Source organism: Schistocerca piceifrons, chromosome 2 (assembly GCF_021461385.2).
Source record: "Schistocerca piceifrons isolate TAMUIC-IGC-003096 chromosome 2, iqSchPice1.1, whole genome shotgun sequence".
NCBI lineage: Eukaryota > Metazoa > Arthropoda > Insecta > Orthoptera > Acrididae > Schistocerca > Schistocerca piceifrons.
The window spans coordinates 504,182,472-504,209,887 of NC_060139.1; the positions used below are offsets into that span (position 1 = coordinate 504,182,472).

A 27,416-nucleotide genomic window follows, 5' to 3' on the forward strand; every position below is an offset into this window, starting at 1 on the left:
CAATCCATTTCATTCCCAAATCTTCCATCAAAATTTACTGAACCGAGCTCCAAGATAACCCACTAATCTCTGAAAGTTGATCAATTCCAACATTTTCATCAATTCAGGCAGTTGATGGATGTTCAGAATGAAGTTTGTCATCAATTGACATGTTGCCATTTTTAAATCCAGCAAACTACTTGTACACTTGAGTTTTTCCCACAGAGTCTTCTCGGTAAGCTGTTCTCAACATTAAAACAGTTTTGGCAGCATTTTTACTGAGTAGAAAACTAAATTTCACAGTTGTGCATTGGTCACTTAAAATTGACATTGTAAAAAAATGAAACACAAACAAAACAGTACTAGCAAAAATGATCACTGGAGACGAACAGAACAACCCAGGTCAACAACACAGGTGGCACTGAACTGGTAATGAGTTGCACTATACACACCTAGCGGCAGAAATGCATACTGCACAAGCTCAGCCCATAGCAATGTTATTCAAGTTCTTTTTTTAGGTTCCCCCTCATATGCTCCATTCAGAGTTTGCTAGATTTTGGTGAGTGCTGTCCCCACATTACCTATTGAGCCAAAGGTTACAAAATGGTGGGGCTTCTTTATGAGTATCTTGTGATCTACACAGCTGAATGCCTTGGACAGATCACAGAAGATGTCAGTCAGTAATTTATTGCTGCATAGAGACTCAAAAATATAATTTGTGAAGGAGCAAATGGTTTCCTGTACGTATAGATGACACTCTGTATAGAGACTATTTTCTTTAAATTAAACTGTCTTGTGTTAATAATGTTTAGATTCACAAGACGCTCTACAATTCTGTTGTACAATACTTTTTCCAGAACTTTTGAAAATGCAGTCTTGAGAGGGATAGAGCAATAGTTAATAATACTCATTTCATCTCCATAGCTGTAAAGTGGTCTGACCACAGGATACTTCATGCTCTCTGGAAACACTCCTTGGCAGTACCTTGTTTATTTCATTACAGCAGGTTTTTCAATTGATTACTAACAATATCAGCTACATGTGAAGAACTTTTACTCTGCAGAGAACCTACAGCTTTTTGATTTCTTTAATGGTGATAACAGTTGCACCTATCAGATTAAAGAGTATAGAGAAACATGTTTTAATATGCTTGTAGATGCAACTAAGGAACCATTGCAACCAATTTGGTTGTTAAAGATATCAGATTTTCTTGTTGTTGTTGTTGTTGTTGTTGTGGTCTTCAGTCCTGAGACTGATTTGATGCAGCTCTCCATGCTACTCTATCCTGTGCAAGCTTCTTCATCTCCAAATAACTACTGCACCCTGCATCCTTCTGAATTTTCTAAGTGTGTTCATCTCTTGCTCTCTCTCTACAATTTTTACCCTTCACGCTTCCCTCCAATACTAACTTGGTGATCCCTTGAAGCCTCAGAAAAGGTCCTACCAACCAGTCCTTTCTTTTAGTCAAGCTGTGCCACAAATTCCTCTTCTCCCCAATTCTATCCAGTACCTCCTCATTAGTTACGTGATCTACCCATCTAATCTTCAGCATTCCTCTGAAGCACCACATTTCGAAAGCTTCTATTCTCTTCTTGTCTAAACTATTTATCGTCCATGTTTCACATCCATACATGGCTACACTCCATACAAATACTTTCACAAAAGACTTCCTGACACTTAAATCTATACTCGATGTTAACAAATTTCTCTTCTTCAGGAACGCTTTTCTTGCCGTTGCCAGTCTATATTTTATATCCTCTCTATTTCGACCATCATCAGTTATTTTGCTCCCTAAATAGCAAAACTCATCTACTACTTTAAGTGTCTCATTTCCTAATCTAATTCCCTCAGCAGCACCTGATTTAATTCGACTACATTCCATTATCCTCGTTTTGCTTTTGTTGATGTTCATCTTATATCCTCCTTTTAAGACACTGTCCATTCCGTTCAACTGCTCTTCCAAGTCCTTTGCTTTCTCTGACAGAATTACAATGTCATCAGGCGAACCTTAAAGTTTTTATTTCTTCTCCATGGATTTTAATACCTACTCCGAATTTTTCTTTTGTTTCCTTAACTGCTTGCTCAGTATACAGATTGAACAACATCGGGGAGAGGCTACAACCCTGTCTCACTCCCTTCCCAACCACTGCTTCCCTCTCATGTCCCTCGACTCTTATAACTGCCATCTGGTTTCTGTACAGATTGTAAATAGCCTTTCGCTCCCTGTATTTTACTCCTGCCACCTTCAGAATTTGAAAGAGAATATTCCAGTCAACATTGTCAAAAGCTTTCTCCAAGTCTACAAATGCTAGAAACGTAGGTCTGCCTTTTCTTAATCTAGCTTCTACAATAAGACATAGGGTCAGTATTGCCTCAAGTGTTCCCATATTTCTACGGAATCCAATCTGATCTTCCCCAAGGTTGGATTCTACCAGTTTTTCCATTCGTCTGTAAAGAATTTGTGTTAGTATTTTTGCAGCCGTGACTTATTAAACTGATAGTTCAGTAATTTTCACATCTGTCAACCCTGCTTTCTTTGGGATTGGAACTATTATATTCTTCTTGAAGTCTGAGGGTATTTCACCTGTCTCATACATTTTTCTCACCAGATGGTAGAGTTTTGTCAGGACTGGCTCTCCCAAGACTGTCAGTAGTTCTAATGGAATGTTGTCTACTCCCGGGGCCTTGTTTTGACTCAGGTCTTTCAGTGCTCTGTCAAACTCTTCACGCAGTATCATATCTCCCATTTCCATAATATTGTCCTCAAGTACCTCGCCCTTGTATAGACCCTCTATATACTCCTTCCACCTTTCTGCTTTTCCTTCTTTGCTTAGAACTGGGTTTCCATCTGAGCTCTTGATATTCATACAAGTCGTTCTCTTTTCTCCCAAGGTCTCTTTAATTTTCCTGTAGGCAGTATCTATCTTACCTCTAGTGAGATAAGCCTCTACATCCTTACATTTGTCCTCTAGCCATGCCTGCTTAGCCATTTTGCACTTCCTGTCGATCTCATTTTTGAGACGTTTGTATTCCTTTTTGCCAGCTTCATTTACTGCATTTTTATATTTTCTCCTTTCGTCAATTAAATTCAATATTTCTTCTGTCACCCAAGGATTTCTATTAGCCCTCATCATTTTACCTACTTGATCCTCTGCTGGCTTCACTACTTCATCCCTCAAAGCTACCCATTCTTCTTCTACTGTATTTCTTTCCCCCATTCTAGTCAATTGTTCCCTTATGCTCTCCCTGAAACTCTGTACAACCTCAGGTTTAGTCAGTTTATCCAGGTCCCATCCCCTTAAATTTCCATCTTTTTGCAGTTTCTTCAGTTTTAATCTACAATTCATAACCAATAGATTGTGGTCAGAGTCCACATCTGCCCCTGGAAATGTCTTACAATTTCAAACCTGGTTCTTAAATCACTGTCTTACCATTATACAGGGTGATTCAAAAAGAATACCACAACTTTAAAAATGTGTATTTAATGAAAGAAACGTAATATAACCTTCTGTTATACATCATTACAAAGAGTATTTAAAAAGGTTTTTTTTCACTCAAAAACAAGTTGAGATATGTTCAATATGGCCCCCTCCAGACACTCGAGCAATATCAATCCGATACTCCAACTCGTTCCACACCCTCTGTAGCATATCAGGCGTAACAGTTTGGATAGCTGCTGTTATTTCTCATTTCAAATCATCAATGGTGGCTGGGAGAGGTGGCCGAAACACCATATCCTTAACATACCCCCATAAGAAAAAATCGCAGGGGGTAAGATCAGGGCTTCTTGGAGGCCAGTGATGAAGTGCTCTGTCACGGGCTGCCTGGCGGCCGATCCATCGCCTCAGGTAGTTGACGTTCAGGTAGTTATGGACAGATAAGTGCCAATGTGGTGGCGCTCCATCCTGCTGAAATATGAATTGTTGTGCTTCTTGTTCGAGTTGAGGGAACAGCCAATTCTCTAACATCTCCAGATACTGTAGTCCAGTTACAGTAGCACCTTCGAAGAAAAAGGGACCAAAAACTTTATTGGCTGAAATGGCACAGAAAACGTTCACCTTAAGCGAGTCACGTTCATACTGAGTTGTTTCCCGCGGATTCTCAGTGCCCCATATACAGACATTGTGACGGTTGACTTTCCCGTTAGTGTGGAAAGTTGCTTCATCACTAAACACTATCTTTGAAACGAAAGAGTCATCTGTTTCCATTTGAGCAAGGATAAAATCACAGAAATCGATTCTTTTAATCTTATCAGCTGCAGACAGTGCTTGAACCAATTTCAGATGATAAGGTTTCATAACTAACCTTTTTCATAGGACTCTCCATACAGTTGATTGTGGAATTTGCAGCTCTCTGCTAGCTCTGCAAGTCGATTTTCCTGGGCTGCGAACAAATGCTTGCTGGATGCGTGCTGCATTTTCATCACTCTTTCTTGGCCGTCCAGAACTTTTCCCTTTGCACAAACACCCATTCTCTGTAAACTGTTTATACCAACGTTTAATACACCACCTATCAGGAGGTTTAACACCATACTTCGTTCGAAATGCACACTGAACAACTGTCGTCGATTCACTTCTGCCGTACTCAATAACACAAAAAGCTTTCTGTTGAGCGGTCGCCATCTTAGCATCAACTGACGCTGACGCCTAGTCAACAGCACCTCAAGCGAACAAATGTACAACTAAATGAAATTTTATAGCTCCCTTAATTTGCCGACAGATAGTGCTTAGCTCTGCCTTTAGTCGTTGCAGAGTTTTAAATTCCTAAAGTTGTGGTATTCTTTTTGAATCACCCTGTATAATCTATCTGAAACCTGTCAGTATCTCCAGGCTTCTTCCATGTATACAACCTTCTTTTATGATTCTTGAACCAAGTGTTAGCTATGACTAAGTTGTGCTCTGTGCAAAATTCCACCAGGCAGCTTCCTCTTTCATTTCTTACCCCCAATCCATATTCACCTACTACGTTTCCTTCTCTCCCTTTTCCTACTACCAAATTCCAGTCACCCATGACTATTAAATTTTCATCTCCCTTCACTATCTGAATAATTTCTTTTATTTCATCATACATTTCTTCAATTTCTTCATCATCTGCAGAGCTAGTTGGCATATAGACTTGTACTACTGTCGTAGGCGTGGGCTTCGTGTCTATGTTGGCCACAACAATGCGTTCGCTGTGCTGTTTGTAGTAGCTTTCCTGCATTCCTATTGTTTTATTCATTATTAACCCTACTCCTGCATTACCCCTATTTGATTTTGTATTTATAACCCTGTATTCACCTGACCAAAAGTCTTGTTCCTCCTGCCACCGAACTTCACTAATTCCCACTATATCCAACTTTAACCTATCCATTTCCCTTTTTAAATTTTCTAACCTACCTGCCCGATTAAGGGATCTGACATTCCATACTCCGATCCGTAGAACGCCAGTTTTCTTTCTCCTGATAACGACGTCCTCTTGAGTAGTCCCCGCCCGGAGATCCGAATGGGGGACTATTTTACCTCCGGAATATTTTACCCAAGAGGACGCCATCATAATTTATCCATACAGTAAAGCTGCATGCCCTCGGGAAAAATTACAGCCATAGTTTCCCCTTGCTTTCAGCCGTTCACAGTACCAGCACAGCAAGGCCGTTTTGGTTAGTGTTACAAGGCCAGATCAGTCAATCATCCAGACTGTTGCCCCTGCAACTACTGAAAAGGCTGCTGCCCCTCTTCAGGAACCATACGTTTGTCTTGCCTCTCAACAGATACCCCTCCATTATGGTTGCACCTACAGTACGGCTATCTGTATCGCTGAGGCACGCAAGCCTCCCCACCAACGGCAATTATAAACATAATCCACGAAATACTGTAGCTAATAAGAAAATATATGCAGAGCTCACCATTTTGTGAGTAATATTGTAATTGGTCTGTCCACCAGCTTCACTGGTTTTCTGTGTACTTTTGTTGGTGTGTGGGGTAATGCTGTGGTGACACACTTTATTGAATATCTGTAGGCTTTTGGAGCTGTTTTGGTTCAAACTGAAATTCGTCAGTTCTCCTTCTGTTTATGTTAATACTTCTTCTAGTTGCTGATTGTGGTGTAAAAAGAAAAATGATATAATGGTGGGAGGAAGCATGCAAATTCTTCCCTTTTGGGAAGCATCAGGGAGCAAATATAGGGACCCTCCTGCATTTGCCTTGTGGCCATAGGAAAAAATTCTGGGGGAAACCTTGGCTAAGAGTGGTGTCACGCATATTCTACCAGACTAGCACGTCAACTAATGAGGTCTCTATCCTGGCTGGTTACTCACACAGTAGTTGAGCCTGCCTGTTCATATGAAGAATCTTCTTCCTCAGTCTTATCAAAACATTTCAATAAGGATAGTTTGATTTCTTGGACATTAGTTACTATGCAGTACTGGAAGATTGAAGATTAAAAGGTTCCAGATTTCTTTTTAGAACCTCACTAAGCCCACATGTTGTCCTACCACTAAGATTTTCAAAGGAAAGGAATCTTTCAACAGATTTCTTCTTCTTAATGCACTGCAGTATAATGACAAATTGACTTCTGCACATAATATCTGTTGTTTCATTTTCCTGCACAGACACAAAACTGGCAGCATTAATGTCTTTATTCAGTTCTTCAATGTAAACTGGGTACATACAGCCTAAAAGTTCATTTTGTATCGAGTGCGACATATAAACACATAAAAAAAAAGTTTTGCATCAGCCCGGTTCCAAGAACTCCTGAAGATAATTGTTGACTATGGATATTGTATCACAGACACAGTCCCTTTGACTGTTCAGAGATGTCACTAAACGCATCCAAAGATGTAAACAACCATGCATGAGCTGCGCCTATTAGACGGAGGGGGTCCGACAGCCGATCAGTTCCTCATTCCACCAGGAAGGAGGTACACAGCTCACGTTGTCTGTAGTTCAACCATGCCTAGACAGTCAATACCGCAGTTCAATCGCATCTGCATTGTTACTTTGTGCCAGGAAGGGCTCTCAAAAGGGAAGCGTCACAGGTGTCTCGGACTGAACCAAAGTGATGTTGTTCAGACGTGGAGAAGATACAGAGAGAGACAGGAACTGTCGATGATGTGCCTCGCTCAGGCCGCACAAGGGCTACTGCTGCAGTGGATGACTGCTACCTACAGATTATGGTTCAGAAGAAGCCTTACAGCAATGCCACCATGTTGAATAATGCTTTTTGTGCAGCCATAGGACGTGATGTGACTCACACTGTGCGCAATAGGCTGCATGATGTGCAACTACATTCCTGATGTCCGTGGCGAGGCCCTTCTTTGCAACCACAACACCATGCAGCATGGTACAGATGGGCCCAACAACATGGCGAATGGACTGCTCAGGATTGGTATCACGTTCTCTTCTCCGATGAGTGTCGTATATGCCTTCAACCAGACAATCGTCTGAGATGTGTTTGGAGGCAACCTGGTCAGGCTGAATGCCTTAGATACACTGTCCAATGATTGCAGCAAGATGGAGGTTCCCTGATGTTTTGGGGTGGCATTATGTGGGGCTGATGTACGCCGTATGATACATGAATGCCATCCTCAGACCGATAATGCAACCATATTGGCAGCATATTGGCGAGGCATTCGTCTTCATGGACAACAATTCGTGCACCCATTGTGCACATCTTGTGAATGACTTCCTTCAGGATAACGACATCACTTGATTAGAGTGGCCAGCATGTTCTCCAGATATGAACCCTATCAAACATGCCTGGGATAGATTGAAAAGGGCTGTTTATAGAAGACATGACCCACCTACCACTCTGAGGGATCTACGCACAATTGCTGTTGAGGAGTGGGACAATCTGGACCAACAGTGCCTTGATGAACTTGTGGATAGTATGCCATGATGAATAGAGGCATGCACCAATGCAGGAGGACGTGCCACTGGGTATTACAGGTACCGGTGTGTACAGCACTCTGGACCACCAACTCTGAAGGTCTCACTGTATCGTGGTACAACATGCTGTGTGTGGTTTTCATGAGCCATAAAAAGGGCGGAAATGATGTTTATGTTGATCTCTATTCTAATTTTCTGTACAGGTTCCGGAACTCTCATAACCAAGGTGATGCAAAACTTTTTTTGATGTGTGTATTTACATATGGAAGTACTAGAACTGCTTAAGTGCTAATCTAACATGCTTTCAAGATTTTCCATAAGAGATAACAAATCTAAGAAACTGCCATGGTTTGCTGAATCCTGTCTTTAATTGTGAGCCCTTACTGCTAATTCATGAGTTCCACAAAATATTAAGCGCTCTACTATTTTGTTTAATATGTGTCTATTCTTTATAAGTAATTCATTACGTTACTGAATTGTCATTGTATTCACCGAATCAGTCTGAGCAACAATGTTAATTGTGTCACATATTTTGTATTTACATACGTTTTCTAAATGTAGTCCACTTTTTTCATGTTTCTTAATTCATTCACTTAAATGCTTTAGATTCTTAGAGATGACTGTTATCCAGAATCCTTCTTCACCGAATAACACACAATACAAACAAAATAATTTTTGTTTCTCTTCATTCACTGTTAAGCAAGACTTTTTACAGAACACTGTGCTGCATAAAGTTCACTTCTTTCTTCTGTTAAGTTGAAACAACAAGATATCTTTTGGTTGCTGTGTGACCAGCCACTTGATATCTAGCTCCTTTTCAGTACTTAATAAATGAAAGGCTGTTTTAAGCAAACAGTCTACCCTATTTGTTTTAAAATCACTGTATGAACACTTGAGTTTCAATAACACAGCTCCAGAATATGGGACACTACTGAGAAGTGGCCTCATTCACTGTTTTCCACATTTTCTATTGATGAATGGCAGCAGGGGGGGGGGGGGGGGGAAGGACTGCAGTAAGACACATGACAGCAGCTACAGTTAGGTGCTGTGGGCCAAAGGTTTCTGGCCTCAAACATTGTGAGAACTTGTGGACGGGTGGGCAAGAGGAGGACAGTGGGAATGAAGCAAAGACAGTGGGGTTCACTGGGATGTGGGGAAAGAAGGGTATGGGTGAGATGGTCCACCTTATTTCTATGATATGCTTGTGTTCTTCTTCTCTCAAACTCTCTTCATTGATGTGCGTGTGTTGTTCTTCTCCCAAACTCTCTTCATTGATGTGCTTGTGTGCTTCTTCTCACAAACTCTCTTCAACTTCTCACTGTTGCCTCTCCATCATTCTGTCCATGTTCTCTTAGCGATAACACTTTGTTTCACTTTAAACTGATGCTAGTCAAATAGAGTTTTGAAAGCAGCTGTGTCCAGTAGAATTATGTGTAATATCTATTTCCTGAAGTTCTGTTAGTTTCAAGTATTCAATTGTTTTTAATTGTCATTTTGAATGCAAGGTAGAGAATCCTTTTGCTTGGCTTCTGAGAATGCAGCCATAAAATTTTAATCTTCTTTCCTTGAAAGTGCCTGAGATTCTCTCCAAATTTTCATATAACTCAACTGATTTCCATATCATCCAGATTCCCTCAGCACAAACCAGACCATGAATTTCCCTTAGTATTTTCCTTTCTTCTTTCTCTATGTTTTTAGTTAATGATCTGCCTCCAATGATTATCGTCTCTGATGCATATAATGCTTCAGGTTTGACTACTGTGATGGAATGTCTTAATTTTGCATAACACAATCTCAACTTTTTTATTGCATCTGTTCCATGTAGTTCAATAAGCTTTTTTGTACTTTAATGATTCTCTCTTGTTTGCTTCCTGAGTTAATCCAGAGGGTTGGATCATTTCTCCAAGGCATTTAAAATTGGATACCTGAGACATTTTGTCATACTGTGTAAGCAAAGGTTGTCCATATAGGTATTATAGAGGACCTTTCAAGTACAGTACTGGTTTTTTTTATAAGAATTTTTCAGCCCACTTTCAGTTGCTATTTCATGGAGTTTTTCAAGGGAATTAACTCCCTCTTTTCCTGTGTCTGAAAAGATCGCTAGATCATCTGCATACACCAAATATCGTAAATGAATTTTAGTTTCAAATAGTATGCCAATCATTATTCCTTTTACTTCTTTTTCTCATGTTCTAATTATTTTTTTTTTTTTTTTAGTACAACACTGAATGATAAGGGGGCAGTCCGCCTCTCTGACAGACCTGCTTTTATATTAAAAGCTACAGACATTTTACTATTGAATATAAACTTTGAGCTGCTATCAGTTAATGTTTGTTTACTCAAGAGCCTTGTATTTCTATCCACTTTAAATTCTTCTAGTATATTAAGAAGTGTACATCAAGCTACTGAATCATATGCTTTTTTGAAGTCTACAAAGGTGATCACCAGTCATTTGCCCTTGCTGACTTGTAAGACCACCTTAAGGTTGAGAATTTGTTCCACACAGGATCTATTTTTCCTAAAACCCGCTTGATATCTGCCAATCAAATGATCCATTTGTTCTTCAAACTTCTTAAGTATAATTTCTGACAGAATTTTGTAACTGGCAGCAATGAAATCCCTCTGTAGTTATTTACATCGGTTTTATCCCCTTTCCTGTGTAGGGGTTGATTATAGCACACTGCCATTCTTCAGGGATTTTCTGTTCAGCCAAATATCTGTAAGAACTTTATGATTTTTCTGTAAAGGCTTTTTACTACTTGTTTTCCACATTTCTATTATTATCCCATCTTCCACTGGAGCTTTATTATTTTTAAGTTCATGTATGGGTTTACCAATCTGTTCTATTGTTGTTGAGTTCTGATTCTGTGTTTGGCTCCAGTTTTTCAAACGTGAATTCAACTGTGGGAGATTCATGCTTTAAAAAAGGTTTAAAGTATTCTGCTAATATTTTACGCTTCTCCTACTATTTATTTCCAAAGTCACATCTGGTCATCCAAAACAGAGACTGATTTCCTGATATGTTAACATCTCCCATCTAAAAATTCGATAGAAATCTTGTGTGTTATTTTTCTTGAATTATTATTCTATTTCTGCTAAGTCTGGTTTTATCATAATGGCATTTTACAGATCAAATGATATCTGAACACTGTCTCTGAATTGCGGTAAATTTGCGCCACTTTCATGTGGTTTTACAGTAATTCCAATCTTTCCAGGATTTAATTTTTTGTTCTGCTATTATTGTCACTGCTATTATTCTACGACCTACATTTATGTTTCCTTGGGCATATAACAATACTCTGGGAACTTTGAAAGAGAATGCCTTTAAGTTTCGACCAGCTGGGAGATTCTGGGCTGAGGATGTGTGCACGGAAGACATTAAAATTTTGTTTAAGATATTCTGGATCAATTCTTGGATTTCTACTTATTCTCAGCTTGGTTCTATTGGCTTGAATTTAAATATAATTAACAACAGGCTGTGATGAGAATTTCCCTGTTTTCACTTAAACATTAAAAATTTCTATTCGATTTCTCTCCAAGCTAAGGATCTGGAGATCTCCAAGTTGTCTTCTTGTTAGGACATATTAAAAAATGACTGACACAAATTTCAGTTCAAAGACTTTGCAAAAGCTTATTAGTCCCTCTCAATTGTTATTAGTATTCTTGTGAGCAGGGTACTGTCCTACAGTTGGTCTGAATTTCTTTTTCTTGCCAATTTGTGTGTTAAAAGCTCCCATCAAAATTTTATGAGTAATATGGTGATAACGAACAGCACCCATAATTTCTTCCAGTAATTCCCAGAATTCCTCCACTTTTCGTAGCTCTTTTTGTCTACAGTTGTTTGTTGGTGCACGGGCATTGATTAATGAATAAGCTTAGTTCCCTGATTTAATTGATAGTAATAAAATCCTTCCAGAAAGTGAAGCAAAGTACAGTATTGAATTTATGATATTTCTATTGACTACAGACCCAGTTCCAGATTGCAGTGGTTTGTTAGGTCCCAAGACCCCTGATTCACCTTTGTAAATTCTGTAATTTCCTGAATGAAAGCAGCTTTAATTTTTATACCTCATTTCTTACAGTGCCAGAATTTGGATGTTGAGGTTGACAGGCATATCAGTCAGTTGCTTCAATTTTACAGCTTCTAGAAGTGTGCTGATGTTCACAGTACCAATAAAACGTTTTATTTATGTACGAAGAGATTGAGGAAACTCCAGTACTTTCTCACATGATGATTTTGGTTCTCCAGAATCTGATGACCGAGGAAAGCTAGTAAATTTAGTAGGGCTTAGGGTAGTTTCATTCATTCCATCATGCTAGTAAGTTAAAGTTAATGTGAAGATCAATATTTTGTTTTTAGAACTGTTAATTTCAGATTTTATGCACATATTTTTCAACATCCTGATTACCTTAGCTATAGTTTTAGAATAAGCCTTATAGTGCTCTAACAGGTCAGGCCTACTTGAATTTTTTTTAGTGCTATGTATGGGTCTCTCTTCCTGCATCCCATTTGTGAGCCATGGGTTTTTTAACTGATTGATTGGTCTGAACTCTGTATGACTTTTCGGGGAAAACGTTTTCCATAATATACGCCATTTTGTTGGAAAAGAAACTGTATTTTAAAATAACATCATCTGCATAGTAGTTTCCTGCAGGCATACTTTGAGAGCTTGCATATCTTCCTCCTCTATTATTTTAACTTTTCTCCACAGGGGGTTAGTTTTGTTCTGAGGAGTGCTAAAGTTGTTAAAAATTACACTTTGTCCTTCATGGTCAGAAAGACCATTTATAACAGATTAGCATTGATATATTTGGCTTTACTCTGTTCTACAAAAATATTATCAATTAGGGAGTTAAAGATGATAATAATTCTGGTAGGGAAATCAACAACAGAAACAAGATAATAAATATACATCATTTGTAATGAAATCTACATTAAAATCTACAATTACTACAAGATCCTTGTTTCTCCTAGGTTAGTGTGGTAGCACAGAATCCCACTGTTTTAAAAATAAATTAAACTGCCAGATGGTTTCCCATACCGAAGTGCAACTGACAGCTTAGAAAACCTTCTGGTTTGGTAGTAGGAATGAGAGAGGAAAAAGACTAATTGAGTTCTGCAATATATTACGCATAGTAATGGTGAATACACTGTTAAAAATCATAAGAGGAAGAGGTATACTTGGAAAAGATGTGGAGACACAGGAGGATTCCAGCTGGATTAATTCATGGTGGGAGAGGGATTCCAAAATCAGATATTGGATTATAACACATATCCAGAAGCAGATATGGACATAGATCATAATTTAGTAATGACAAAGAGGAAACAGAAGTTCAAGAATATCATCTGGAAGAATCATTGTGGATAGAAATATGATACTGCTGTGGACTGATGAGAGCTGTCTGAAGTTCTCTAAGACCATAGTTACTGAGATAATGAATACCAGAGTATGTAGGTTGATAGAAGAGGAATGGAGATCTCCAGAAAATAATAGTATCAGAGGTTGTGTAGACAAAGATAGATACATGGAAGATAACTGCAAAGAAACCTTCAGTAAGAAAAGAAATACTTTGATTGACTGACAAAATGAGCAAGTACATAAACAGTCAGCAAAAGACAGGAATACAACAATGTAGTCACAAGGTGAAATGGCTGCAAGTAAATGTGAAGAAACTGAAAAAGAAATGGTTGTTGGAAGATTAATTCAGCACTTTGAAAAGTCAAAACAGCCTTCAATGGAATGAAACACAAAAGCACCAACATTAAGAACACAAGAGGATTTCATGTTTATATGTAGAGGAGTGTGGATAAGTGGAAAGACTACCCTGAAGGCCTCAATGAGCATAAGGAACAGTCTGATGATGTAATAGAAGAAGAAATAGGAGTTGAACTAGAAGTCATAATCTATACTCTGGTTCTGGAAGCCCTGAGTTTAGTCTCAGATAGGGGTGTGCATTTTCCCTGTTTCCAGTCCCTCCAGATTGGCTCAGGTCCACTTGGCCTGCTACCAAGTGAGTAGTGGGGAACTTCCCCAGGGGTAAAAGGCCTGGGGCGATGGGCTTGCAATAGCATGGACAGATAAATGTGAGAACTATCACACAATCATTTTAACATATAATGTAGCCACATTGTTGTTGAGAATAATATACATAAAAATAAAAAAAATCAAGGCGTGCATCCCTGATCAAAAGAAGCATACTAGTAACAAACATCAGCCTTAATTTGAAAAAGAAATTTTTGAGAATTGATGTCTGGAGCACAGCATTATATGAAGTGAACCATGGACTGTGAGTTGGGTGTCACCTGCCACCAACCACAGTACTAGACACTGAGTCCAGCACCCTTCGCTACAATAGCCATTGTGCTGTCATTGCATAGCCGCTGCTCACACGCTGACCACAGCCTTGCTGGGTGCCACCTGCTTTACGTCCTCAACTTGCTCAGCTGTCACCAGGTGATGCCATTGCTCACCATGGGCCACTGTCTTGTGGGACTTGACAGTTACAAATGCTACGGGACAATCCAATTTAAGTAATTAAACAGGGACTCTGAACATTCCTACTGGTAGATATAGTGTAACCTTATTTCTTGTTGTCTAGTAGTGGCTATTTTGTTCTTGTCATCAAGTAGTAAATTTTTGTTTTCCTATTAATGATATTCCATGTTTATCGACTTAATAAACCATTGTTCATCATTACCAGTGGCACATCAGTAAGTTTTCTGCCCCTTTGGTCACAGATGTAAAATTGGTGATGAGGACAAAAGTTTTGTGATGTGCAACACTCATAGTCTGTGGGGCTCTTCTTCATGATTTCCAAGGCTTCAGATCCCCTGCAACACTGGAAACAACTATGGGTCTTGCAAAACGAGCTGCTGCAGACATTGAGCAGGATGACCACAGACTTACAAGACACTCTGGTATCGGGTCAAGTACCTGTGAAGACTCCTCTTGCTCCACTGCCCCTGCTGCCCGGACCTGGCTCTATTTCTCCTCCTATATCATCTGTGTCTTCACAACTGGCTGTCACTGCACCAAAACATCTATTGCCCAGAGCAGTGCCACCCCTTCCATGAACGGCCAGCCTGATGCTGGCCTGCACACTGCCAGTCTGTACATTGTCCACCTGCCCATTGCTGGCTGGCATGCCACCAGCCCACCTGCTCCCGGCCCCTGTGCCACTGGCCCACACATTGCCGGCCCGTTGGTGTTGTTACCTCCATGCACATAACTGCATCAATGCACACATCGACACACCATTGCATTCCTACATGGCCAAATTACCTGCACATAGACTCCTCTATTTTCTCCTCAACTATTCATGGGGTATCCTGCATCTCGGACCCAACATGTTCCTGTTTTTGCATCACCATCTCATCTGGAGCCACCTATTTCAGTGCAGCCAGCACTTCAGCTGTCTCCTACTCTCGCTGCTGAGACTCTTCAGCCTCGCTTCATCATACTATGGTCCTCTACCTGTTGATGTCGCTGTCCTGTTGGCTTCTCCCATGGCCTCCTTCATTCCTTTGCCATTTCTCATCTCTCAAGGCCCTTCTTGCTCTTTTTCTATGTCATGCTGCACCACTATTTTCCTTTTCCACATTCTCTTCCTGCATGCCAAACAGCACACCAATAATATTCTGTGCTCTCCACCATGCTGTCACCCTTCACACCCTCGCCTCCAAGCCTTGCTTCCTAGACATGGCTCTCTCTTGTCATCAAGCAGTAACTCTTCTTTTTTTTCTCTATTACTCATGTCCCCTGTTTATTGACTTAATAAAATGTTGTTCATCATTGTCAATGTCACTTCAACAAGTGTTCTCCCCTTGTGGTCTCAGATGTAAAAGCTCTCCCCCCCACCATCAAACTTACCCACTGCATCTAGCAACTGTACCCTGTCCCCACCATTACCTTGCATGCTCCCACATGTGACGCTACATTTTCCCCTACTTCTACCCTGCTCCTGCTATCCCTCCCCCTTTCCCAGGCCCCCAGCACCCACAGACTACTTCTCACATCAGGCGCAGCTGCTGTATACTGTCTAGCCTCCACAGCCAGAGACAGTGGTCATGTGTGTACAAACTGTGATTGTTCTTGTGTGAATATGTGTGTGTTTTCTACTTTAGGAGGAGACCTTTTAGCTGAAAGCTCAAATGTACAGCAGTCTTTTTGTTGTGCCTGTCTGCAACTCAGTATCTCCTCTATATGATGAGTAGTAATTTATCTTTTTCTTAATATTATCATTATCCATCCTGGATTTTTCATTGTTTGATTTTAATCTTGGCATTAGTCTATAAAAGTGAACTGTAACATTACAGAGAAAAGAAATAAAAAAACAGTGCATTTACAATTTATTGTCATTCATGGCTAACGATAAACTGTAATTTCAGATTATGATAAGCAATATTGAGGAAGTTTCCAAAAAGACCTGAAGATTAGTATTTAGGAAGAAACATTCATGCATAAAAACTGCCAGTAAGTCAATTTCTTGAGAATGGCTGTTATATTTAATTAATATTTCATGGTATTTAAATTCCTCTCCCTCTGCCCCCCTCCTCCCCACACTACTTGTTCAAATTTAAGTAATAATTGACTAATGACAAATACAAATATGCTATTCTATTCTTATTTTCTTCTAATAATAATGCTAAATATTATGAAAGGAAAAATTCATAAAAACAATAATTTAACAAATGATAACAAATGCAACTTCAAGAATTACACTGTAGAATAAAATTGATGAGTACTGGAAAGAAGAGGAGGGAGCATAAATGAGCATCATCAGAGGAGAATGCTGGAGTTATCCATTTTGGGCAAAGATGAGAATGATATGAAATAAATTGCTTCATTTTTTATGTTTATACTGCAAGAACGTATAAAGATAAAACAGATGCAAAAGTAAAAACAAAATATTTGGAAAACTGTGGTTACAATTAAACGACAAATATTATACGGGAAACATGTACTGAACACAGGCTTCATTTAGAAACATATGTATCAACACCATATGGAAAATTGCTGCTAATAAATTTAAATCAGTAGAGAACTGATTAAGTCAAATAGATCACATACCACTGGAGGCAAAACAGGAACTAAGAAATTGTATTTGATAAAAACTCATGACACACTGTTACAACAAGAAGCTCATATAATTTCAGGCAGAGTGAAACATGTAATGGTAACTGAAACAGAGGTGCTGCAAGAATCAGACAGTCATACATCAACAAATGCAGTGAATAGGAAGAACTGCAAACAAATTAAAAGAAAATGTACAGGGAATAGTTGAGACCACATAGGAATGAAGTTGATGAAGAACACAGGGAAATTAAGGCACAATAAACAATACAAAGAAATAAATTTTACAGTTGCTTGGAAGAACAATACAGTCCCTAAGTACATTCTTCGTTTAATCTTTTTTTTTTAAAAAAAAAAAAAAAAAAAAAAAAAGATTAGGCTCATTAGGAGAGACAAGTTAAAATGTGGCACAACTAGCAGTTACAGAATATTCAACAAATATTTGGAAGAATTCTAGCAACAAATCATTTCAGCATAATTTGTGGTCCAGTCACTAAAGCACCCTCCTAATTTTTAATGTCAGATAAGCAGAAGGCTGCCACCAACACCTAAAGCAGGAAGTTCATGGAAGAAAAGAAGAGAAAAACCATACTGTTGTCATAAACTTTACTATTTCTATAAATCACTACATTTATAACAAATGAAAAGAAAAGAGATTCTGGTGTACATAAATTTATTTTTTTAAATAACGTAAAATCTAGTATAGAATTCCGACAATATTATGAAAAGCTGATGACTCACCTAAAGGCAGAAGTGCTGCATAATCGACAATCTATGCACACAAAAGGCCAGAGCTTTACTTTGCTAGATTCTGGAATGGAATTCCTTTCACAAGCTGTAGGAGAAACATGCACACAAACAATCATGCACACACACATATTCACATGCACATGTCTGTCTCCCTACACTGTGCTCATTTGACTGCCAGCTCTTTCCTGGCCAACGGTGTGTGTACTGGGGTAAGGTGGGAGTACAGTGTGGGGTGGGATGAGTGATGGAGAGAGGTGGGAGGCAGGGAAGGGGTTGAGGGGAAGCATCTAGCAGCTTGTGAGAGAGTGGGGAGCCATATGTGGGTTAGCTGGGGGTGCAGGTATAGGAGGCATGTGACAAATGGATGAGCAATCGATTTCACAGATTGGGGCATGAGATGGCAGCACACAACTAGCTGACAAGTATTGTGTGAGGGGAATGGGAAAGGGGTGGCGGATGCGCACGCACACACATGCACACACGCGCGCGCACACACACATGCACACACACGCACGGATCCAGATGGCTCCCATAACCTCCCTGCATCCTTCGCTCTTGTAACCTTCCTGCACTTTTTGCTCTCATAACTTCCCTGCATCCTAAGCTCCTGTGACCTCCCTGCATCCTTTGCTTCAGTAACCTTTCTGCATCCTTCACTCCCATAGCCCCCACCACCCCACCAAATAGTGTGTGTGTGTGTGTGTGTGTGTGTTTACACCACCCCTTTCCCATTCCACCCACCAAATACGTGTCAGCTAGTTGTGTGCTGCCATCTCATGCCCCCGTCTGTGAAATCGAGTGCTCAGCCATCTGGCATGTGCCCCTAGCTAGCCCATGGACAGCTCCCCACTCTCCCATGAGCTGCTAGATGCTTTCCCCCAACACCCTTCCTGCTTCTCTCCATCCCTCACCCAAGCCCATACTGCACCCCCGCCTCATCCCAGTACACTCACCATGTGCCAGGAATGAGCTGGCAGTTGAATGAGCACAATGTATGGAGACACACACACACACACACACACACACACACACACACACACACACACACACACGTGTGTGTGTGTGTGTGTGTGTGTGTGTGTGTGTGTGTGTGTGTGTGTGTGTGTGTGGGCGCGCGCGTGCGTGCATGCTTGTATATGTTTCACCTACAGCTTGAGAAAGGAATTCCATTCTGAAAGGTAGCAAAGTGGAGCTCTGCACCTTTTACGTGTCTACCTGTCGACGACGCAGCGCTTCTGCCTAAAGGCGAGTCATTTCATTTATTCCTAAATAATTCATGTGTGGGCGCGCGCGTGCGTGCGTGCTTGTATATGTTTCACCTACAGCTTGAGAAAGGAATTCCATTCTGAAAGGTAGCAAAGTGGAGCTCTGCACCTTTTACGTGTCTACCTGTCGACGACGCAGCACTTCTGCCTAAAGGCGAGTCATTTCATTTATTCCTAAATAATTCATTATTTTCAACCAGAACCTTTTGTACATTAATATTATGAAAAGGATAGATTGCTATCACCACATAGTGGAGATGTTTGAGTTGCAGACAGGCACAAGAAAAAGACTGCCAAACAAGTAAGCTTTCAGCAAAAAGGCCTACTTCTGAATTAAACAACAAACTCACGCACACATTCACACAAATGCTACTCACACACATGACCACTGTCTCTGGCTGATGAGGTTAGACTGTGAGTAACAGCGCATGATGAGAGAAGCAATCTGGTTGGTGACATAAGAAGACTAGGGTGGGGAGGGGGCCAAAGACAGTGGTCGTGTGTGTGTGTGTGTGTGTGTGTGTGTGTGTGTGTGTGTGTTGCATTTGTACGAATGTGTATATGCGTATGTTGTCTAATTCAGAAGAAGGCCTTTTGGCTGAAAGCTTACTTGTTTAGCAGTCTTTTTGTTGTGCCTGTCTGAGATTCAACATCTCCACTATATGGTATCGATCTATCATTCTCATAATAATGTCTTTAATTTATTTTTTTAGATTTTCTTCTATAACTGAAAACTTACATGTACATAAATGAGCTACACTGTAAAAATGGCCAGCAAAATGGATAATGTAATTCAAAAAGAAGCACTTTCCCCCACAATTACAGGCATTTTTGCTTATAAAGTAAAGTATTCATTGTCATCTTATATATTTACCACTACTTAAATAATGGGATAAATGAAGATACAGTAACCACCCACCCAAAAGTGGGGGTGTTGAGCAGTAGAGAGGAACAAGTACACCTGAAATATTTGTGTGTTGTTACATGAATTCAGCTACAATGTAACTGATTGTACAAGCAACTCGTAGTTATCACTCTAATTAGATATTATTTTCTTCCTTTCATTCATGTGTGTGTGTGTGTGTGTGTGTGTGTGTGTGTGTGTGTGTGTGTGTGTGATTGGAATGACTCCTTACCCTCTCCCTTAAAAACCACATCCTTTCATCTTTCCCTCTCCTTCCCTCTTTCCTGATGAGGCAACAGTTTGTTGCGAAAGCTTGAATTTTGTGTATATGTTTGTATTTGCTTGTGTGTCTTTCGACCTGCCAGCGCTTTCGTTTGGTAAGTCACATCATCTTTGTTTTTTGATAAATTTTTCCCACGTGGAATGTTTCCCTCTATATATATATATATATATATATATATATATAATGGAAGGAAACATTCCACGTGGGAAAAATTATATATAAAAACAAAGACGAGGTGACTTACCGAACAAAAGCGCTGGCAGGTCGACCTGCTAGCGCTTTTGTTCGGTAAGTCACCTCGTCTTTGTTTTTTTATATATATATATATATATATATATATATATGTCTGGCCTTCAAAAGTGAAGAAGTTGTGGGTCAGGATGAAACTGGCTAAGGTAACGAGGAAAGAGGTTTTAGGTAGGAAGTTTGTATATATATATATATATATATATATATATATATATATATATATATATATATATATACAAACTTCCTACCTAAAACCTCTTTCCTCGTTACCTTAGCCAGTTTCATCCTGACCCACAACTTCTTCACTTTTGAAGGCCAGACATACCAACAATTAAAGGGAACAGCCATGGGTACCAGGATGGCCCCCTCGTACGCCAACCTATTCATGGGTCGCTTAGAGGAAGCCTTCTTGGTTACCCAGGCCTGCCAACCCAAAGTTTGGTACAGATCTTTTTCCATTGATTTTCCAAATCGTTGTTTACCTCTGTCGCTATCACAATGTCTCTGGCTAACTTCATACTAACTTCATACTTGATGACATCTTCATGATCTGGACTCACAGTGAAGAAGAACTCCAGAATTTCCTCTCCAACCTCAACTCCTTTGATTCCATCAGATTCACCTGGTCCTACTCCAAATCCCATGTCACTTTCCTTGACGTTGACCTCCATCTGTCCAAAGGCCAGCTTCACACGTCCGTCCACATCAAACCCACCAACAAGCAACAGTACCTCCATTATGACAGCTGCCACCCATTCCACATCAAGCGGTCCCTTCCCTACAGCCTAGGTCTTCGTGGCAAACGAATCTGCTCCAGTCCGGAATCCCTGAACCATTACACCAACAACCTGAAAACAGCTTTCACATCCCGTAACTACCCTCCCGACCTGGTACAGAAGCAAATAACCAGAGCCACTTCCTCATCCCCTCAAACCTAGAACCTCCCACAGACGAACCACAAAAGTGCCCCACTTGTGACAGGATACTTTCCGGGACTGGATCAGATTCTGAATGTGGCTCTCCAGCAGGGATACGACTTCCTCAAATCCTGCCCTGAAATGAGATCCATCCTTCATGAAATCCTCCCCAATCCACCAAGAGTGTCTTTCCGTCGTCCACCTAACCTTTGTAACCTCTTAGTTCATCCCTATGAAATCCCCAAACCACCTTCCTTACCCTCTGGCTCCTACCCTTGTAACCGCCCCCGGTGTAAAACCTGTCCAATGCACTCTCCCACCACCAGCTACTCCAGTCCTGTAACCCGAAAGGTGTACACGATCAAAGGCAGAGCCACGTGTGAAAGAACCCACGTGATTTACCAACTGACCTGCCTACACTGTGAAGCTTTCTATGTGGGAATGACCAGCAACAAACTGTCCATTCACATGAATGGACACAGGCAGACAGTGTTTGTTGGTAATGAGGATCACCCTGTGGCTAAACATGCCTTGGTCCACGGCCAGCACATCTTGGCACATTGTTACACCGTCTGGGTTATCTGGATACTTCCCACTAGCACCAACCTGTCAGAACTCCGGAGATGGGAACTTGGCCTTCAGTATATCCTCTCTTCTCATTATCTGCCAGGCCTCAACCTCCGCTAATTTCAAGTTGCCGCCGCTCATACCACACCTGTCTTTCAACAACATCTTTGCCTCTTTACTTCCGCCTCGACTGACATCTCTGCCCAAACTCTTTGCCTTTACAAATGTCTGCTTGTGTCTGTGTATGTGCGGATGGATATGTGTGTCTGTGCGAGTGTATACCTGTCCTTTTTTCCCCCTAAGGTAAGTCTTTCCGCTCCCAGGACTGGAATGATTCCTTACCCTCTCCCTTAAAACCCACATCCTTTCGTCTTTCCCTCTCCTTCCCTCTTTCCTGATGAAGCAACCGTTGGTTGCGAAAGCTTGAATTTTGTGTGTATGTTTGTGTTTGTTTGTGTGTCTATCGACCTGCCAGTGCTTTCGTTTGGTAAGTCACATCATCTTTGTTTTATGTGTGTGTGTGTGTGTGTGTGTGTGTGTGTGTGTGTGTGTGTGTGTGTGTGTGTGTGTGTGTGTGCCAAAGAACAAAGTAAGTTACCAGAAAAGAATCTCGAAAAAAAAAAAAAAAATATTACAAGATAGAAAGAATTATTCCAGATCTTTTAAGTTTCTGACATTAGTTTCAAGTTTCATTTATGATAATGGGCTCTATCCCTTAGCACGCAGAAGCAGGAATGAAGAACAGAAAATAATACTGAATTATAGCAAAAATTAAGCATTTATCACTTACTCCTTCATGCTTCATTAATAAATAAATTGGATTTTTACTTTTGGTGCCTTGGTTTTCTTCTGTAAATTTGGATTTATTAATTTTCAGACAGCTAAGTTTTCTTGGTGCTAACATTAATACCAAAATTTCAGAGGTTACTAAAATTGAAAACTAAAGCTCACCTCTTCCTTGCATAGTGTTGGTAAAGAAGATTCTGACCCACTGGAACTTATGGCATTGCAATGCTCTTGTTCTTGTGCATACTGCTTGGGTGACTGACGGTTAAGACTGAAACAATATTTTTTATAAGCTTACACCTAAATAAAGTGCATCAGTATATTAAGTCTTTACAATCAGAAGAAGAAAAGAAATTCTGTTTAAATGCTGCTCTTCACACAATTTCTGGAATGTACATATGTAAAAGAATCAGCAGCAGAATGTATGACAGATATTATAAAGTGATGAAATTCTTTTAAATAAGATATATTTGCATCATGTCATTCTAGGTGATTTCTGTATACAAATACCATAATTACATCGAAGTTCAGAATGAGAATGAGAATTTTATTGTCTCACTACATATAGACAGATTTGCATCAGAGACTTGTCAAAATTTATTACTGTTGTATTTGGTATTAAACATATTTGAAACATTTGTTACGGATGAATATGAAAAAATGATTCATAGAATACAATTTGTAGTTAACGTACCATATGCTACTACACTTGTTATATCACCATATAGAAATTTCTGCAATGCATAATAGCATTTTTCTGTTACTGAATTGTACAGTTCTTCTTCATTGTAAAATGTAAACTATCATGGTCAGAAAAGTTACAGTTAATAAAGTGTTCTGGGATATTATGCTGCGGTCAAATTGATTTTGCCTTAAAACCCAATGTTACATTCCCATCTGTGGAGGACATTTTTGAGGGGGCTGGTAGCTGCTTTAAATATCCGATTCACACTCTGGCTCCCTACAGACTATATTAAAAGTTTGCTTCCACATGATTTCTCACAGTGGTGTGATGTCACATATTTTGAACGCATGAGTACAATTGGCTGTTGTCGACTGCCATTGTCTGCGGTTGCTATCACCCCATTGTAGAAGACTGGTACACAACTTTTTTGTCACCGGAATCCAAATGTCATTCAATTTCATGCTCTCCTTCATCCATCTATGACTTATCTACAAAATTTCAATTCACTTTCAACACTTTTCATACATGATGCCACTGTGATGATCAAAACAGACAGCATGGAACAAATGTCATCAAATGTCATAGACTCTCTAAATCATTTTGATACCCGCATGGTTTCATTTAAATGGCATAAAATTAAACTTTGAAAATCCAATTATATAATTTAAAACTAATTAACCATGAACAAATAAATTGCCAAACTCTTCTTCAAGATAACAGCAAACTCCTTGGTATGCATCTGGATAAAAATCTTTTCTGGGTCGTAGATAAACTATTAGACATTACAGTAAGTATTTTAGTATTTGCAATGTCTGTATTGTCCTTTTCAATGAAGATGAGTATAATAAAGTTAGCGTACCATTCATATTTTGAATCAGTTGTAAGATATGTAATTATTTGTTAGGGAAATGCGTGTTAATTCCACAGGAAACATAACTATAAATATATATAATGCAAAACCTAGAGACTCATTTTACCCATTACTGATAAATCATAGCATATTAAGTATTCATTCTCCATTCATTTTTGAGCTAATTTGCTTCATGCACCAAAAACCAGCATCATTTGAAGAAATACATTTCTGCTATACATATAAGAGGAAGAATAACACAAATTCCATGCTCCTTCCTCTCAAGTTAAACCTGCATGCCCAAGACTGCACAATACATGTACATGAACACCTATAATAAATAAGAGGGCAGAAATATCCACAGTATGGAATTAGGAAGGCTGAAGAAGAACTCAATGAACATAATGTTCCAGGCTATTATGCCATAGCTGAATGGATTTCACCTTAAAATCCAATGTTTCGTCCCCTTCAGCAGAGAAAATTTTCAAGAGGGATCATAGCTGCTTTGAATGTCCATTTCACACCATGGCTCACTACTGACTACATCAAAATTCTGCTTCCATGCAGTGGCATGACGTCACATGCTTTGTATGCGTGAGCACAATTAGCCATTGCTGACTGCCATCGTCCGTTGTTGCTATCATCTCATGGTGGGAGACTGGCACACATCTTCTTCAGTACCGGAATCCAGATGTCATTCAGTTTCATGCTTTCCCCTTCCTACTGAAATTCCTGGGGTGTTTTACAATTTTCTATGGCCATTCTGTACAACCTTTCATGGTATCTACTTGTGGCTATCAGTACTTGAGTCCTTTCAAAATAAATGCCATGGTCTCCTGCTGCAAAGTATGTTGTGCAACAGCTGATGTGTCAGTTTCCCCTCCCCTGCAATTGCTCTTGTGTTCTTCAATTCATTTTTTATCCATTCTTTTTGTAGTACCCACATACACTTCCCCACAACTACACAGAATCCTATACATTCCTGCTTTTCCCAGTGGCCGGTGAGCATTTCTGACCGATTTTGGGTGATCTCATTATTTATGGGTGGGTTTGTAGAGTATCATGATGTTCCGCTTTTTCAAGATTTTTCCTGTGCGGTCAAGTGCCCATAATGAAAGGCGGGAAAACTTCCAGTTTCACTGACCCTTGAGCATAGCTATGATTTCTACATGGTGGTCTTAACACTCTTTCCACCTCAGCAGAAGAATAACCATTCCTGAGCAATGCATTGGTGGAATGTTTTAATTCTGTGTCAAGCAGCTCTGGTTCGCAGATTTTCCTTAGGCTATCTGCCAATGTTTTTATGATGCCTCATTTTGTTGTGGGTAGTGGTTCAAATCCTGGCATAGGTAACAGTCTGTGTGCAGGGTTTTTGGTAAACCTTGTGGTCCAAGTTGTGTTGTATTGTATTGTATTGTATGGAACTGGGGACCTAGAAATGACAGAGAGGCTTCATCCCTGCCGTAGCTCACAGTACTACAAAACCCCACAACAGGCTACAGCAGTCCACTCACCCTACTGCCACCCCACACCAAACCCAGGGTTATTGTATGGTTCGGCCCCCAGTGGAACCTGGAACTCCCCCCCCCCCCCCCCCCCATCCCCCACCCCAGGGATGTCTCGCACCAGACGAGTGTAACCCCATTGTTTGTGTGGTAGAGTAATTATGGTGTACGTGTACATGGAGAAAGTGTTTGTGCAGCAATCGCCGACATAGTGTAACTGAGGTGGAATAAGGGGAACAAGCCCACATTCGCCGAGGCAGATGGAAATCTGCATTAAAAACCATCCACAGACTGGCTGGCACACCGGACCTCCACACTAATCCATTGGGCAGATTCGTGCCGGGGACCGGCACACCTTCCCGGCTGGAAAACAGTGCGTTAGACTGCACAGCTAAGCGGGCAGGATGTGGCCCAAGTTACTATTTTCTTCCTTGAAAACTAGCACATCGAGAAAATTCAATCTTCCCCTGTCTCCTCCTCCATGGTAAACTGAGTCTTTGGATTGATTCCATTGAGATGTTTGTGAAATCCATTAAGTTCCTTCCAGACATGGTGCAATAAAACAAACATATCATCCACATACCATAACCAAGTATTTAGTTTCTTCTTTGTCATGTCCAGTGCCTGTTCCTTGAATTTTTCAATAAAGAAGTTCATTGTAACTGGGATTAAGTGGCCCTCCATAGTGACACCATCTGTTTGTTCATAGAACTTATAATTCCAAGAAATAGGTGGTCGTGAGGCAATATTTAAACAGTTTTGCAATATCAGGAGGGAAAAATCTTGGGTATGTATGTTTAACTTCAGAGGAGGGAGCATGGAATTTGTGTTATTCTTGTATTTATATGTAAGGTGGAAATGTATTTCTTCAAAAGTTGCTGGGTTTTGGTGCCTGAAGCAAATTAGCACAAAAATGAAGAGAGAAGGAATACTTAACATTCTATAATTATCAATAATGGACAATATGAGTCTCTAGGTTTTGCATTACATATATTTATAGTTATAGTATTAACATGCATTCCCTAAAAAATAATTACGTATCTTACAACTGATTCAAAATATGACTGGCATGCTAACTTTATTGAACTCATCTTCATTGAAAACGACAATACAGACATTGCAAATACTAAACTACTTACTTTAATGGCTAAAAAGTTTATCTATGAGCCAGAACAAAGTTTTATCCAGATGCATACCAAGGAGTTTGCTGTGATCTGCTTTCTGCAGCTCCTCTTTTATTATGAACAGTTTGGCAATTTATTTGCTCTTGATTGATTAGTTTTAAATTGTATATTTTTATTTTTCAAAGTTTAATTTTAAGCCATTTAGATGAAACCAGGCAAGTATCAAAATGATTTACAAGGTTTATGACATTTGATGAAATTTGTTCCATGCTGTCTGTTTTGATAATCACAGTGGCATCATCTGTGAATAGCACTGCATGAGAATTGAAATTTATAGATAAGTCATAGAAGAAGAAAAGAATTTAGCCCAAAACTGAACCTTATGGGACTACCTGGAAAACTGTTTTCCACTGTGAGAATTCCACATTAGAACAACACTGTTTTCTGTTTGAGACATATAGCCTGGTAACAACTGAAAGCATTTTCCCTAATGCCATGCCTTTCACGTTATAGAGCAGTAGTGCGTGTTTCACGCCACTGAATGTTCTATGCAGTCACTTATTGAGTGTATAGTCATGTTTGGTTTTGTGAATGATAAATTGTTTTTTTACAA

The 27,416-nt window shown here is 39.8% G+C and overlaps 1 protein-coding gene across 1 annotated transcript in view; it reads right to left on the reverse strand.

Moving 5' to 3' along the window:
- LOC124776891 overlaps positions 1–27,416 on the reverse strand; it is a 330,314-nt gene that overhangs the window by 8,504 nt on the left and 294,394 nt on the right. Inside the window, exon 8 of the mRNA XM_047252077.1 lies at positions 22,805–22,910. Coding sequence (XP_047108033.1) covers positions 22,805–22,910 — 106 coding nt within the window. The remainder of the gene's footprint in view (positions 1–22,804; positions 22,911–27,416) is intronic.